This window comes from Palaemon carinicauda, chromosome 9, assembly GCF_036898095.1.
Source record: "Palaemon carinicauda isolate YSFRI2023 chromosome 9, ASM3689809v2, whole genome shotgun sequence".
Classification (NCBI taxonomy): domain Eukaryota; kingdom Metazoa; phylum Arthropoda; class Malacostraca; order Decapoda; family Palaemonidae; genus Palaemon; species Palaemon carinicauda.
Window position 1 is genome coordinate 80301041 of NC_090733.1, and position 16487 is coordinate 80317527.

Genomic DNA, 16487 nt, shown 5'->3' on the forward strand with positions numbered 1-16487 from the left:
ATGAATTTCAATTTAAGCAAAACAGGTTTAAATGAGGAGTTTATTTAATTGGTGTAGGTTTGAGTTTAGTTATTTAATTGTTTTATAGCCATTGTAACCAATCATGTCTGAGTCTGAAACGGAGTATTTAGAAAGTGACTTTGACGTAAAGGAATTTCTGTCGTCCTTACCGGGGGTTGCAGCTTTTCAAAGTCTGTGTAAACGGGAACTTGTGTTAATTGCTAATTATCTAGACATAGGTTTTACTATGGATATGAAAAAGGATGATTTGATAAAGGGTTTGATAGGACACCTAGGTATTGTAGAGGAGAAGGCGGAAGCTTCAAGTGTAAAGGAAAGTGATAGCATAGAAGCTTTGAAACTTAGAATAAAGCTGAAGGAGTTAGACATAGTTGCCGAACGTGAAAGAGTAGTTGCTGAACGTTCAAGAGCGGAAGAAAGGGAGAGAGAGAGGAAACTTGAGCGTGAAAGAATGGAACACGAACTAAAGTTAGAGGAAATTAAAGTAAGACACAGACAAGGTAGTGGAGATTTCGATGTAGCTAAATATATGAAGATGGTTCCCCCTTTTAATGAAAACGAAGTAACTAATTATTTTATAACTTTTGAGAAAGTAGCGAAAGGAATGGGCTGGCCTAAGACCTCATGGTCTATGTTATTACAATGTGCATTGAAAGGTAGGGCTCAAGAGGTATTTTCTAGCTTGTCTGAGGAGATTTGCGGTAATTATGACGAATTGAAAAAGTGTATTCTCAAAGCATATGAATTAGTGCCAGAGGCTTACAGGTTGAAATTTCGTAGGCTTTTTAAAACAGGAGATCAGACTTACGTAGATTTTGCTCGTATAAAAGCTAAATTGCTTGACGATTGGTTGAGATCTAAAGGAATCTGTGATTTTAAAGGGTTTAAACAACTAATATTGTTAGAAGAGTTTAAGAATTGTTTATCTAAGGATTTGAAGGTACACTTAGAGGAGCTTCAGGTTGAGAGCTTAGAGAAAGCTGCCATTGTGGCCGACGAGTACTCGCTGACGCACAAAATTTTTGAAGGGAAAAATTTGGTTAGGGGTAGAAGCAGCAAAGAGGGTTTTCAGGAATTGAAAAGTGGTAAGAGTAAAACTGAAAACGCAAGTGATTTAGATAAAAGTGTTGTAGCTCCAGTATTGAAAGGTAGTAGTTTGCCTAGTGGGCAGAGGATGCCAATTAAATGTTTTAACTGTGGTAAACTGGGCCATAGAAAGGCCGACTGTTGGTCCTTAAGGGACGGTAATAGAGAGCACAAACCAGTTGCTCTGGTAAGCAGGGTAAGTGCTGATAGAGAGATTAATGCATTAAGTGAGGGTGAGAAAAGCCCTGGGCTCTCTGATTTGGAGAGATATAAGTCATTTGTGTCTTATGGTAGTGTAGCTACAGAAAGTGGTAAGGGCAGGAGAGGATTAGTTATCCTTAGAGATACAGGGGCCCTACAGTCATTGATTTTGAAAAGGGCATTGCCTGAAGGTTTTGAGTATGAGGGTAAGGAAAAGGTATTGATTAAGAGTTTTCCAAAAGAGATAATCTCTTGTCCGTATGAGACTGTGGTTCTGCAGTCTGATTATGCGACGGGTCCGGTTAGGGTTGCCGTTGTGGAAGAAATTCCTGTGGAAGGAGTTGATTTGATATTAGCCAATGATATTGGTGGTAATAGGGTTTTAAATAACCCACGGTTACTTAGTTATCCTCAGTCATGTGCAAGCACAGAGAGCTTGGAAGGAGAATTTCCTGGTATTTTTCCTATGTGTGCTATCACACGATCAAGGCGGAAATTGGAAGCTAGTAGGGATTCTAAGATTGACTTATCGAAGTGTTTTCTGGGAAAATTTGGTGATTGTTCTGAACAAGGTAAGGTTTTAGCTGTATCTAGAGAGAAATTCATAAAGGATCAAGAAAATGACCTAGAGCTAGCCGAGATAGCTGCAAAGGCTTTTTCAGATAAGGAAATTGAGAACATCCCAGTCGGGTATTATGTCGAAAATGAATTATTGATGAGAAAATTTAGAGCCTCTAAGGTTGCTGCCGATGAAGAATGGGAAGTTAATTATCAAATAGTCGTTCCTCCAAATTACAGACCCTCTATTTTACATTAAGCCCATCAGAATCCATTTAGTGGCCATTTCGGAGTCAATAAAACTTTTTGTAAATTAACTAAACACTTTTACTGGCCTGGGATTCATTCTGATGTTAAAGAGTTTTGTAAGACATGCCATGTGTGTCAAATGATCGGAAAACCGAACCAAAAGTTGTCTAAAGCTCCCCTTGAACCCATACCAGCCATGGAAGAACCATTCTATAGGGTATTAGTGGACATTGTTGGTCCATTGCCAAAGTCAAAAGGTGGAAATCAGTATATACTTACAATCATGGACAGATCCACTAGGTATCCTGAGGCCATTCCGTTGCGGAATGTCTGTTCTAAGAATGTCGTAAATGGGATGTTACAATTTTTCACTCGGTTTGGATTGCCTAAAGAGGTTCAGTCGGACCAGGGTTCAAACTTCTTAAGCAATGTATTCAGACAGGCAATGCAGGAACTAGGTATCAGGCAGGTAACTTCATCAGCGTACCATCCTCAGAGCCAAGGGGCTGTAGAAAGGTATCATCAAACCTTGAAAACTATGTTGAAAAAATTTTGTTTGGAGAACAAAAGCGATTGGGATAAAGGTCTGCCCTTCCTTCTGTTTGCGTCCAGAGAAATCCCCAATGAGTCGTTAGGGTTTTCCCCTTTCGAGTTGGTATTTTGTCATCAGGTTAGAGGACCTTTAAAATTGATTAAAGATCAGTGGATTAATAATGTTGAAGATTCTAATTTGTTGGACTATGTTTCAGATTCCAGGGAAAGAATCAGGAAAACCTGGGACATAGCAAGAGATAACTTAATGGAAGCTCAGCAGAAGATGAAAAAATACTATGACTTGGGAGCCAAAAAGGTTGACTACAAACCAGGAAATGAGGTCTTGGTATTTCTTCCAGTAGCAGGTCAGCCATTACATGCTAAGTTTTCTGGGCCTTACATAATAGAAAAGAAGGTAGGAAATACGGATTATGTTGTTCTTACTCCAGATAGGAGAAGGAAAAAGAGGTTGTGCCATGTTAATATGTTAAAGCCATATTTTTCAAGGACGCCAAAGCCAGTCTTGTTGAATATAAAGTTAGATGATAATAGTAATCAAGAGAAACTTAAACTTGAGACTGAGGTTGAAGACTGGCCTATTTCAAATTCAGAGGCTTTGAGGAATTTGAAGAATAAATTGGTTCATCTTGATGGAAGTCGAGGTCAGGAGTTGAGCGATTTATTCTACGATTATAAAGATGTATTTTCAGATGTTCCGGGCAGGACCTGCTCATTACAGCATGATGTTGATGTTGGCAATTCCAATCCTATTAAGCAACACCCATATCACTTGAATCCGCAAAAGGCAGAGATTGTTGAACGGGAAGTAAAATATATGCTCGATCATAAATTAATTGAACATAGTAGTAGCCAGTGGAGTTCCCCTGTAGTACTTGTCAAAAAAAATGATGGTCAATACCGTTTATGTTTTGATTACAGGAAAGTAAATGCAGTCACCAGGACAGATTCATTCCCAATTCCTAGGGTGGATGACTGTATTGATCGTATAGGAAAGGCCAGATTCATCAGCAAGTTTGACATGTTGAAGGGTTACTGGCAGGTAGGTTTGACAGACAGAGCCAAAGAGATATCTGCTTTTGTTACACCCACTGGTTTATATTCCTGCAATGTCATGCCATTTGGAATGAAAAATTCGGGTAGTACTTTTCAGAGACTCATGAATATGATTACCAAAGACCTTGAAGGGTGCTCTACGTATATAGATGATGTGGTAATTGTTAGTGATACGTGGGAAGAGCATGTCAAAAGAATTGCTGCATTTTTACAGAAACTCAGAGAAGCGGGTTTGGTAGTGAATTTAAATAAATGCGAATTTGGGAAAGCCATAGTAGTTTATTTGGGGCACGAAGTTGGTCATGGCAAAGTAGCACCAAAAGATTCAAATATTAAAGCAATTTTAGACTTTCCAGTCCCTAAAGATAAAAAGGGAGTAATGAGATATCTAGGTCTTGCCGGGTATTATAGGAAGTTTGTGGCTAATTTTGCAGATTTAGTTGCACCACTAACAAATTTGTTGAGGAAAAGGGTCGACTTTAAATGGGATAACCAGTGCCAGGAAGCTTTTGATAAAGTAAAATCTATTTTGACTACTTCCCCTATTCTGAAAGCACCAGATTTTTCTATTCCTTTCAAACTAGCAGTGGATGCCAGTGACATTGGTATTGGTGCGGTATTACTGCAGGAAGACGACACTGGGGTAGAGCATCCTATTGCTTATTACTCTAAGAAACTGAATGATTCTCAGAAGAAATACTCCACCATTGAGAAGGAAACTTTGGGTTTAATTCTGGCTTTACAACATTTTGAGGTATATGCCAGTACCACCTCTTCATTAACAGTGTATACAGACCATAACCCATTAAAATATTTGAATCGTTTCAGGAACAATAATCAGAGATTAACAAGATGGAGTCTATTCTTACAACCCTACGATTTGAACATCCTACATATCAAAGGAAAGGAGAACGTCATTCCGGATGCATTATCAAGGATGTGACTTGATATATTTTTGACCTGATTTTGTTGGATGCAAAATATATATTACATATATATTTTTTCTTTTTAGGGGGGAGGTGTAATATAAATAAATAATTCTGTTGAATAGTTCGGGAAAGATTGACTAGACAATTGTTCAAATGCCAGTTAACTACTTGTTCCCCATTTGTTGGCAGGAACGAAGGCTTCGGAGGTCACGTCACAGCAACGAGAATTATAGTCGGGAGTGAGAAGGTGTCTGTCTTCAAGGAAGGTCACTGATACTTTTGGAAGATACGGTGTTGGATCCGGTGTTTCGCCGTTGAGTTTGGAGCAATCATTTCCGTTCCCATGTGATGGTTGTGGCTGTTTGAGAAGCAGCGTGGGCCCTCTCGAGTTACGTTGGTGTGGCCTGTTTAAATGTGGGAATTTCAGGAGTGTGGCTTCATTCCTGGATTGTAATTTCCAGGTGTATCTTCGTATCGGTGGCTGAAGAAGAACCTCTCACTCAAGAATTTGTTTTCGAATACTCTCTATTCACTCGGAGACCTCTAGAACTGCTTGTTTGAATGTCAGCTAAGTTTGGTTTTATTATATTTATTAATTATTTTTCCATGAATATTACCTGAGCTCTTAGATACCGGTCGTATCTGCAAGTGTTTGTTATTTAAGCATAATAAAATGCTTTGAAGTGTTGTTTTGTGTGTAATTCTCCTCCTCATAATTAAACCTGTTTTTAAATATGTGTTATGGTTGTTCATGATGTGGACATCGTAACATATTTGGGGGCCATGTCCGGGATCAATGAATTTCAATTTAAGCAAAACAGGTTTAAATGAGGAGTTTATTTAATTGGTGTAGGTTTGAGTTTAGTTATTTAATTGTTTTATAGCCATTGTAACCAATCATGTCTGAGTCTGAAACGGAGTATTTAGAAAGTGACTTTGACGTAAAGGAATTTCTGTCGTCCTTACCGGGGGTTGCAGCTTTTCAAAGTCTGTGTAAACGGGAACTTGTGTTAATTGCTAATTATCTAGACATAGGTTTTACTATGGATATGAAAAAGGATGATTTGATAAAGGGTTTGATAGGACACCTAGGTATTGTAGAGGAGAAGGCGGAAGCTTCAAGTGTAAAGGAAAGTGATAGCATAGAAGCTTTGAAACTTAGAATAAAGCTGAAGGAGTTAGACATAGTTGCCGAACGTGAAAGAGTAGTTGCTGAACGTTCAAGAGCGGAAGAAAGGGAGAGAGAGAGGAAACTTGAGCGTGAAAGAATGGAACACGAACTAAAGTTAGAGGAAATTAAAGTAAGACACAGACAAGGTAGTGGAGATTTCGATGTAGCTAAATATATGAAGATGGTTCCCCCTTTTAATGAAAACGAAGTAACTAATTATTTTATAACTTTTGAGAAAGTAGCGAAAGGAATGGGCTGGCCTAAGACCTCATGGTCTATGTTATTACAATGTGCATTGAAAGGTAGGGCTCAAGAGGTATTTTCTAGCTTGTCTGAGGAGATTTGCGGTAATTATGACGAATTGAAAAAGTGTATTCTCAAAGCATATGAATTAGTGCCAGAGGCTTACAGGTTGAAATTTCGTAGGCTTTTTAAAACAGGAGATCAGACTTACGTAGATTTTGCTCGTATAAAAGCTAAATTGCTTGACGATTGGTTGAGATCTAAAGGAATCTGTGATTTTAAAGGGTTTAAACAACTAATATTGTTAGAAGAGTTTAAGAATTGTTTATCTAAGGATTTGAAGGTACACTTAGAGGAGCTTCAGGTTGAGAGCTTAGAGAAAGCTGCCATTGTGGCCGACGAGTACTCGCTGACGCACAAAATTTTTGAAGGGAAAAATTTGGTTAGGGGTAGAAGCAGCAAAGAGGGTTTTCAGGAATTGAAAAGTGGTAAGAGTAAAACTGAAAACGCAAGTGATTTAGATAAAAGTGTTGTAGCTCCAGTATTGAAAGGTAGTAGTTTGCCTAGTGGGCAGAGGATGCCAATTAAATGTTTTAACTGTGGTAAACTGGGCCATAGAAAGGCCGACTGTTGGTCCTTAAGGGACGGTAATAGAGAGCACAAACCAGTTGCTCTGGTAAGCAGGGTAAGTGCTGATAGAGAGATTAATGCATTAAGTGAGGGTGAGAAAAGCCCTGGGCTCTCTGATTTGGAGAGATATAAGTCATTTGTGTCTTATGGTAGTGTAGCTACAGAAAGTGGTAAGGGCAGGAGAGGATTAGTTATCCTTAGAGATACAGGGGCCCTACAGTCATTGATTTTGAAAAGGGCATTGCCTGAAGGTTTTGAGTATGAGGGTAAGGAAAAGGTATTGATTAAGAGTTTTCCAAAAGAGATAATCTCTTGTCCGTATGAGACTGTGGTTCTGCAGTCTGATTATGCGACGGGTCCGGTTAGGGTTGCCGTTGTGGAAGAAATTCCTGTGGAAGGAGTTGATTTGATATTAGCCAATGATATTGGTGGTAATAGGGTTTTAAGTAACCCACGGTTACTTAGTTATCCTCAGTCATGTGCAAGCACAGAGAGCTTGGAAGGAGAATTTCCTGGTATTTTTCCTATGTGTGCTATCACACGATCAAGGCGGAAATTGGAAGCTAGTAGGGATTCTAAGATTGACTTATCGAAGTGTTTTCTGGGAAAATTTGGTGATTGTTCTGAACAAGGTAAGGTTTTAGCTGTATCTAGAGAGAAATTCATAAAGGATCAAGAAAATGACCTAGAGCTAGCCGAGATAGCTGCAAAGGCTTTTTCAGATAAGGAAATTGAGAACATTCCAGTCGGGTATTATGTCGAAAATGGATTATTGATGAGAAAATTTAGAGCCTCTAAGGTTGCTGCCGATGAAGAATGGGAAGTTAATTATCAAATAGTCGTTCCTCCAAATTACAGACCCTCTATTTTACATTTAGCCCATCAGAATCCATTTAGTGGCCATTTCGGAGTCAATAAAACTTTTTGTAAATTAACTAAACACTTTTACTGGCCTGGGATTCATTCTGATGTTAAAGAGTTTTGTAAGACATGCCATGTGTGTCAAATGATCGGAAAACCGAACCAAAAGTTGTCTAAAGCTCCCCTTGAACCCATACCAGCCATGGAAGAACCATTCCATAGGGTATTAGTGGACATTGTTGGTCCATTGCCAAAGTCAAAAGGTGGAAATCAGTATATACTTACAATCATGGACAGATCCACTAGGTATCCTGAGGCCATTCCGTTGCGGAATGTCTGTTCTAAGAATGTCGTAAATGGGATGTTACAATTTTTCACTCGGTTTGGATTGCCTAAAGAGGTTCAGTCGGACCAGGGTTCAAACTTCTTAAGCAATGTATTCAGACAGGCAATGCAGGAACTAGGTATCAGGCAGGTAACTTCATCAGCGTACCATCCTCAGAGCCAAGGGGCTGTAGAAAGGTATCATCAAACCTTGAAAACTATGTTGAAAAAATTTTGTTTGGAGAACAAAAGCGATTGGGATAAAGGTCTGCCCTTCCTTCTGTTTGCGTCCAGAGAAATCCCCAATGAGTCGTTAGGGTTTTCCCCTTTCGAGTTGGTATTTTGTCATCAGGTTAGAGGACCTTTAAAATTGATTAAAGATCAGTGGATTAATAATGTTGAAGATTCTAATTTGTTGGACTATGTTTCAGATTCCAGGGAAAGAATCAGGAAAACCTGGGACATAGCAAGAGATAACTTAATGGAAGCTCAGCAGAAGATGAAAAAATACTATGACTTGGGAGCCAAAAAGGTTGACTACAAACCAGGAAATGAGGTCTTGGTATTTCTTCCAGTAGCAGGTCAGCCATTACATGCTAAGTTTTCTGGGCCTTACATAATAGAAAAGAAGGTAGGAAATACGGATTATGTTGTTCTTACTCCAGATAGGAGAAGGAAAAAGAGGTTGTGCCATGTTAATATGTTAAAGCCATATTTTTCAAGGACGCCAAAGCCAGTCTTGTTGAATATAAAGTTAGATGATAATAGTAATCAAGAGAAACTTAAACTTGAGACTGAGGTTGAAGACTGGCCTATTTCAAATTCAGAGGCTTTGAGGAATTTGAAGAATAAATTGGTTCATCTTGATGGAAGTCGAGGTCAGGAGTTGAGCGATTTATTCTACGATTATAAAGATGTATTTTCAGATGTTCCGGGCAGGACCTGCTCATTACAGCATGATGTTGATGTTGGCAATTCCAATCCTATTAAGCAACACCCATATCACTTGAATCCGCAAAAGGCAGAGATTGTTGAACGGGAAGTAAAATATATGCTCGATCATAAATTAATTGAACATAGTAGTAGCCAGTGGAGTTCCCCTGTAGTACTTGTCAAAAAAAATGATGGTCAATACCGTTTATGTTTTGATTACAGGAAAGTAAATGCAGTCACCAGGACAGATTCATTCCCAATTCCTAGGGTGGATGACTGTATTGATCGTATAGGAAAGGCCAGATTTATCAGCAAGTTTGACATGTTGAAGGGTTACTGGCAGGTAGGTTTGACAGACAGAGCCAAAGAGATATCTGCTTTTGTTACACCCACTGGTTTATATTCCTGCAATGTCATGCCATTTGGAATGAAAAATTCGGGTAGTACTTTTCAGAGACTCATGAATATGATTACCAAAGACCTTGAAGGGTGCTCTACGTATATAGATGATGTGGTGATTGTTAGTGATACGTGGGAAGAGCATGTCAAAAGAATTGCTGCATTTTTACAGAAACTCAGAGAAGCGGGTTTGGTAGTGAATTTAAATAAATGCGAATTTGGGAAAGCCATAGTAGTTTATTTGGGGCACGAAGTTGGTCATGGCAAAGTAGCACCAAAAGATTCAAATATTAAAGCAATTTTAGACTTTCCAGTCCCTAAAGATAAAAAGGGAGTAATGAGATATCTAGGTCTTGCCGGGTATTATAGGAAGTTTGTGGCTAATTTTGCAAATTTAGTTGCACCACTAACAAATTTGTTGGGGAAAAGGGTCGACTTTAAATGGGATAACCAGTGCCAGGAAGCTTTTGATAAAGTAAAATCTATTTTGACTACTTCCCCTATTCTGAAAGCACCAGATTTTTCTATTCCTTTCAAACTAGCAGTGGATGCCAGTGACATTGGTATTGGTGCGGTATTACTGCAGGAAGACGACACTGGGGTAGAGCATCCTATTGCTTATTACTCTAAGAAACTGAATGATTCTCAGAAGAAATACTCCACCATTGAGAAGGAAACTTTGGGTTTAATTCTGGCTTTACAACATTTTGAGGTATATGCCAGTACCACCTCTTCATTAACAGTGTATACAGACCATAACCCATTAAAATATTTGAATCGTTTCAGGAACAATAATCAGAGATTAACAAGATGGAGTCTATTCTTACAACCCTACGATTTGAACATCCTACATATCAAAGGAAAGGAGAACGTCATTCCGGATGCATTATCAAGGATGTGACTTGATATATTTTTGACCTGATTTTGTTGGATGCAAAATATATATTACATATATATTTTTTCTTTTTAGGGGGGAGGTGTAATATAAATAAATAATTCTGTTGAATAGTTCGGGAAAGATTGACTAGACAATTGTTCAAATGCCAGTTAACTACTTGTTCCCCATTTGTTGGCAGGAACGAAGGCTTCGGAGGTCACGTCACAGCAACGAGAATTATAGTCGGGAGTGAGAAGGTGTCTGTCTTCAAGGAAGGTCACTGATACTTTTGGAAGATACGGTGTTGGATTCGGTGTTTCGCCGTTGAGTTTGGAGCAATCATTTCCGTTCCCATGTGATGGTTGTGGCTGTTTGAGAAGCAGCGTGGGCCCTCTCGAGTTACGTTGGTGTGGCCTGTTTAAATGTGGGAATTTCAGGAGTGTGGCTTCATTCCTGGATTGTAATTTCCAGGTGTATCTTCGTATCGGTGGCTGAAGAAGAACCTCTCACTCAAGAATTTGTTTTCGAATACTCTCTATTCACTCGGAGACCTCTAGAACTGCTTGTTTGAATGTCAGCTAAGTTTGGTTTTATTATATTTATTAATTATTTTTCCATGAATATTACCTGAGCTCTTAGATACCGGTCGTATCTGCAAGTGTTTGTTATTTAAGCATAATAAAATGCTTTGAAGTGTTGTTTTGTGTGTAATTCTCCTCCTCATAATTAAACCTGTTTTTAAATATGTGTTATGGTTGTTCATGATGTGGACATCGTAACATATTTGGGGGCCATGTCCGGGATCAATGAATTTCAATTTAAGCAAAACAGGTTTAAATGAGGAGTTTATTTAATTGGTGTAGGTTTGAGTTTAGTTATTTAATTGTTTTATAGCCATTGTAACCAATCATGTCTGAGTCTGAAACGGAGTATTTAGAAAGTGACTTTGACGTAAAGGAATTTCTGTCGTCCTTACCGGGGGTTGCAGCTTTTCAAAGTCTGTGTAAACGGGAACTTGTGTTAATTGCTAATTATCTAGACATAGGTTTTACTATGGATATGAAAAAGGATGATTTGATAAAGGGTTTGATAGGACACCTAGGTATTGTAGAGGAGAAGGCGGAAGCTTCAAGTGTAAAGGAAAGTGATAGCCTAGAAGCTTTGAAACTTAGAATAAAGCTGAAGGAGTTAGACATAGTTGCCGAACGTGAAAGAGTAGTTGCTGAACGTTCAAGAGCGGAAGAAAGGGAGAGAGAGAGGAAACTTGAGCGTGAAAGAATGGAACACGAACTAAAGTTAGAGGAAATTAAAGTAAGACACAGACAAGGTAGTGGAGATTTCGATGTAGCTAAATATATGAAGATGGTTCCCCCTTTTAATGAAAACGAAGTAACTAATTATTTTATAACTTTTGAGAAAGTAGCGAAAGGAATGGGCTGGCCTAAGACCTCATGGTCTATGTTATTACAATGTGCATTGAAAGGTAGGGCTCAAGAGGTATTTTCTAGCTTGTCTGAGGAGATTTGCGGTAATTATGACGAATTGAAAAAGTGTATTCTCAAAGCATATGAATTAGTGCCAGAGGCTTACAGGTTGAAATTTCGTAGGCTTTTTAAAACAGGAGATCAGACTTACGTAGATTTTGCTCGTATAAAAGCTAAATTGCTTGACGATTGGTTGAGATCTAAAGGAATCTGTGATTTTAAAGGGTTTAAACAACTAATATTGTTAGAAGAGTTTAAGAATTGTTTATCTAAGGATTTGAAGGTACACTTAGAGGAGCTTCAGGTTGAGAGCTTAGAGAAAGCTGCCATTGTGGCCGACGAGTACTCGCTGACGCACAAAATTTTTGAAGGGAAAAATTTGGTTAGGGGTAGAAGCAGCAAAGAGGGTTTTCAGGAATTGAAAAGTGGTAAGAGTAAAACTGAAAACGCAAGTGATTTAGATAAAAGTGTTGTAGCTCCAGTATTGAAAGGTAGTAGTTTGCCTAGTGGGCAGAGGATGCCAATTAAATGTTTTAACTGTGGTAAACTGGGCCATAGAAAGGCCGACTGTTGGTCCTTAAGGGACGGTAATAGAGAGCACAAACCAGTTGCTCTGGTAAGCAGGGTAAGTGCTGATAGAGAGATTAATGCATTAAGTGAGGGTGAGAAAAGCCCTGGGCTCTCTGATTTGGAGAGATATAAGTCATTTGTGTCTTATGGTAGTGTAGCTACAGAAAGTGGTAAGGGCAGGAGAGGATTAGTTATCCTTAGAGATACAGGGGCCCTACAGTCATTGATTTTGAAAAGGGCATTGCCTGAAGGTTTTGAGTATGAGGGTAAGGAAAAGGTATTGATTAAGAGTTTTCCAAAAGAGATAATCTCTTGTCCGTATGAGACTGTGGTTCTGCAGTCTGATTATGCGACGGGTCCGGTTAGGGTTGCCGTTGTGGAAGAAATTCCTGTGGAAGGAGTTGATTTGATATTAGCCAATGATATTGGTGGTAATAGGGTTTTAAGTAACCCACGGTTACTTAGTTATCCTCAGTCATGTGCAAGCACAGAGAGCTTGGAAGGAGAATTTCCTGGTATTTTTCCTATGTGTGCTATCACACGATCAAGGCGGAAATTGGAAGCTAGTAGGGATTCTAAGATTGACTTATCGAAGTGTTTTCTGGGAAAATTTGGTGATTGTTCTGAACAAGGTAAGGTTTTAGCTGTATCTAGAGAGAAATTCATAAAGGATCAAGAAAATGACCTAGAGCTAGCCGAGATAGCTGCAAAGGCTTTTTCAGATAAGGAAATTGAGAACATTCCAGTCGGGTATTATGTCGAAAATGGATTATTGATGAGAAAATTTAGAGCCTCTAAGGTTGCTGCCGATGAAGAATGGGAAGTTAATTATCAAATAGTCGTTCCTCCAAATTACAGACCCTCTATTTTACATTTAGCCCATCAGAATCCATTTAGTGGCCATTTCGGAGTCAATAAAACTTTTTGTAAATTAACTAAACACTTTTACTGGCCTGGGATTCATTCTGATGTTAAAGAGTTTTGTAAGACATGCCATGTGTGTCAAATGATCGGAAAACCGAACCAAAAGTTGTCTAAAGCTCCCCTTGAACCCATACCAGCCATGGAAGAACCATTCCATAGGGTATTAGTGGACATTGTTGGTCCATTGCCAAAGTCAAAAGGTGGAAATCAGTATATACTTACAATCATGGACAGATCCACTAGGTATCCTGAGGCCATTCCGTTGCGGAATGTCTGTTCTAAGAATGTCGTAAATGGGATGTTACAATTTTTCACTCGGTTTGGATTGCCTAAAGAGGTTCAGTCGGACCAGGGTTCAAACTTCTTAAGCAATGTATTCAGACAGGCAATGCAGGAACTAGGTATCAGGCAGGTAACTTCATCAGCGTACCATCCTCAGAGCCAAGGGGCTGTAGAAAGGTATCATCAAACCTTGAAAACTATGTTGAAAAAATTTTGTTTGGAGAACAAAAGCGATTGGGATAAAGGTCTGCCCTTCCTTCTGTTTGCGTCCAGAGAAATCCCCAATGAGTCGTTAGGGTTTTCCCCTTTCGAGTTGGTATTTTGTCATCAGGTTAGAGGACCTTTAAAATTGATTAAAGATCAGTGGATTAATAATGTTGAAGATTCTAATTTGTTGGACTATGTTTCAGATTCCAGGGAAAGAATCAGGAAAACCTGGGACATAGCAAGAGATAACTTAATGGAAGCTCAGCAGAAGATGAAAAAATACTATGACTTGGGAGCCAAAAAGGTTGACTACAAACCAGGAAATGAGGTCTTGGTATTTCTTCCAGTAGCAGGTCAGCCATTACATGCTAAGTTTTCTGGGCCTTACATAATAGAAAAGAAGGTAGGAAATACGGATTATGTTGTTCTTACTCCAGATAGGAGAAGGAAAAAGAGGTTGTGCCATGTTAATATGTTAAAGCCATATTTTTCAAGGACGCCAAAGCCAGTCTTGTTGAATATAAAGTTAGATGATAATAGTAATCAAGAGAAACTTAAACTTGAGACTGAGGTTGAAGACTGGCCTATTTCAAATTCAGAGGCTTTGAGGAATTTGAAGAATAAATTGGTTCATCTTGATGGAAGTCGAGGTCAGGAGTTGAGCGATTTATTCTACGATTATAAAGATGTATTTTCAGATGTTCCGGGCAGGACCTGCTCATTACAGCATGATGTTGATGTTGGCAATTCCAATCCTATTAAGCAACACCCATATCACTTGAATCCGCAAAAGGCAGAGATTGTTGAACGGGAAGTAAAATATATGCTCGATCATAAATTAATTGAACATAGTAGTAGCCAGTGGAGTTCCCCTGTAGTACTTGTCAAAAAAAATGATGGTCAATACCGTTTATGTTTTGATTACAGGAAAGTAAATGCAGTCACCAGGACAGATTCATTCCCAATTCCTAGGGTGGATGACTGTATTGATCGTATAGGAAAGGCCAGATTTATCAGCAAGTTTGACATGTTGAAGGGTTACTGGCAGGTAGGTTTGACAGACAGAGCCAAAGAGATATCTGCTTTTGTTACACCCACTGGTTTATATTCCTGCAATGTCATGCCATTTGGAATGAAAAATTCGGGTAGTACTTTTCAGAGACTCATGAATATGATTACCAAAGACCTTGAAGGGTGCTCTACGTATATAGATGATGTGGTAATTGTTAGTGATACGTGGGAAGAGCATGTCAAAAGAATTGCTGCATTTTTACAGAAACTCAGAGAAGCGGGTTTGGTAGTGAATTTAAATAAATGCGAATTTGGGAAAGCCATAGTAGTTTATTTGGGGCACGAAGTTGGTCATGGCAAAGTAGCACCAAAAGATTCAAATATTAAAGCAATTTTAGACTTTCCAGTCCCTAAAGATAAAAAGGGAGTAATGAGATATCTAGGTCTTGCCGGGTATTATAGGAAGTTTGTGGCTAATTTTGCAGATTTAGTTGCACCACTAACAAATTTGTTGAGGAAAAGGGTCGACTTTAAATGGGATAACCAGTGCCAGGAAGCTTTTGATAAAGTAAAATCTATTTTGACTACTTCCCCTATTCTGAAAGCACCAGATTTTTCTATTCCTTTCAAACTAGCAGTGGATGCCAGTGACATTGGTATTGGTGCGGTATTACTGCAGGAAGACGACACTGGGGTAGAGCATCCTATTGCTTATTACTCTAAGAAACTGAATGATTCTCAGAAGAAATACTCCACCATTGAGAAGGAAACTTTGGGTTTAATTCTGGCTTTACAACATTTTGAGGTATATGCCAGTACCACCTCTTCATTAACAGTGTATACAGACCATAACCCATTAAAATATTTGAATCGTTTCAGGAACAATAATCAGAGATTAACAAGATGGAGTCTATTCTTACAACCCTACGATTTGAACATCCTACATATCAAAGGAAAGGAGAACGTCATTCCGGATGCATTATCAAGGATGTGACTTGATATATTTTTGACCTGATTTTGTTGGATGCAAAATATATATTACATATATATTTTTTCTTTTTAGGGGGGAGGTGTAATATAAATAAATAATTCTGTTGAATAGTTCGGGAAAGATTGACTAGACAATTGTTCAAATGCCAGTTAACTACTTGTTCCCCATTTGTTGGCAGGAACGAAGGCTTCGGAGGTCACGTCACAGCAACGAGAATTATAGTCGGGAGTGAGAAGGTGTCTGTCTTCAAGGAAGGTCACTGATACTTTTGGAAGATACGGTGTTGGATCCGGTGTTTCGCCGTTGAGTTTGGAGCAATCATTTCCGTTCCCATGTGATGGTTGTGGCTGTTTGAGAAGCAGCGTGGGCCCTCTCGAGTTACGTTGGTGTGGCCTGTTTAAATGTGGGAATTTCAGGAGTGTGGCTTCATTCCTGGATTGTAATTTCCAGGTGTATCTTCGTATCGGTGGCTGAAGAAGAACCTCTCACTCAAGAATTTGTTTTCGAATACTCTCTATTCACTCGGAGACCTCTAGAACTGCTTGTTTGAATGTCAGCTAAGTTTTGTTTTATTATATTTATTAATTATTTTTCCATGAATATTACCTGAGCTCTTAGATACCGGTCGTATCTGCAAGTGTTTGTTATTTAAGCATAATAAAATGCTTTGAAGTGTTGTTTTGTGTGTAATTCTCCTCCTCATAATTAAACCTGTTTTTAAATATGTGTTATGGTTGTTCATGATGTGGACATCGTAACAATATTTATATATATATATATATATATATATATATATATATATATATATATATATATATATATATATATATATATATATATAAGGGTAAGGGAGATGTGCATGAGTGTTGTAATTCAAAAGGTATTAGTTTGTTGAGTGTAGTTGGAAAAGTGTATGGTAGAGTAATGA

At 38.6% G+C, this 16487-nt stretch overlaps 2 protein-coding genes across 2 annotated transcripts; both read left to right on the plus strand.

Annotated features, from left to right (window-relative positions):
- Nucleotides 1-5542: 5542 nt before the first annotated feature.
- LOC137647021 (uncharacterized) lies at nucleotides 5543-10392 on the plus strand. Its single transcript, XM_068380128.1, has 2 exons — nucleotides 5543-9157; nucleotides 10000-10392. The coding sequence occupies exons 1-2, from the start codon at nucleotides 5552-5554 to the stop codon at nucleotides 10006-10008; spliced, it is 3615 nt and encodes a 1204-aa protein (XP_068236229.1). The 5' UTR covers nucleotides 5543-5551; the 3' UTR covers nucleotides 10009-10392.
- A 926-nt stretch (nucleotides 10393-11318) lies between these two features.
- LOC137647022 (uncharacterized) lies at nucleotides 11319-16236 on the plus strand. The gene is made up of 2 exons (XM_068380129.1): nucleotides 11319-14605; nucleotides 15448-16236. Exons 1-2 carry the CDS (start codon nucleotides 11369-11371, stop codon nucleotides 15454-15456), a joined length of 3246 nt encoding a protein of 1081 aa, XP_068236230.1. The 5' UTR covers nucleotides 11319-11368; the 3' UTR covers nucleotides 15457-16236.
- The last annotated feature ends 251 nt before the right edge of the window (nucleotides 16237-16487 follow it).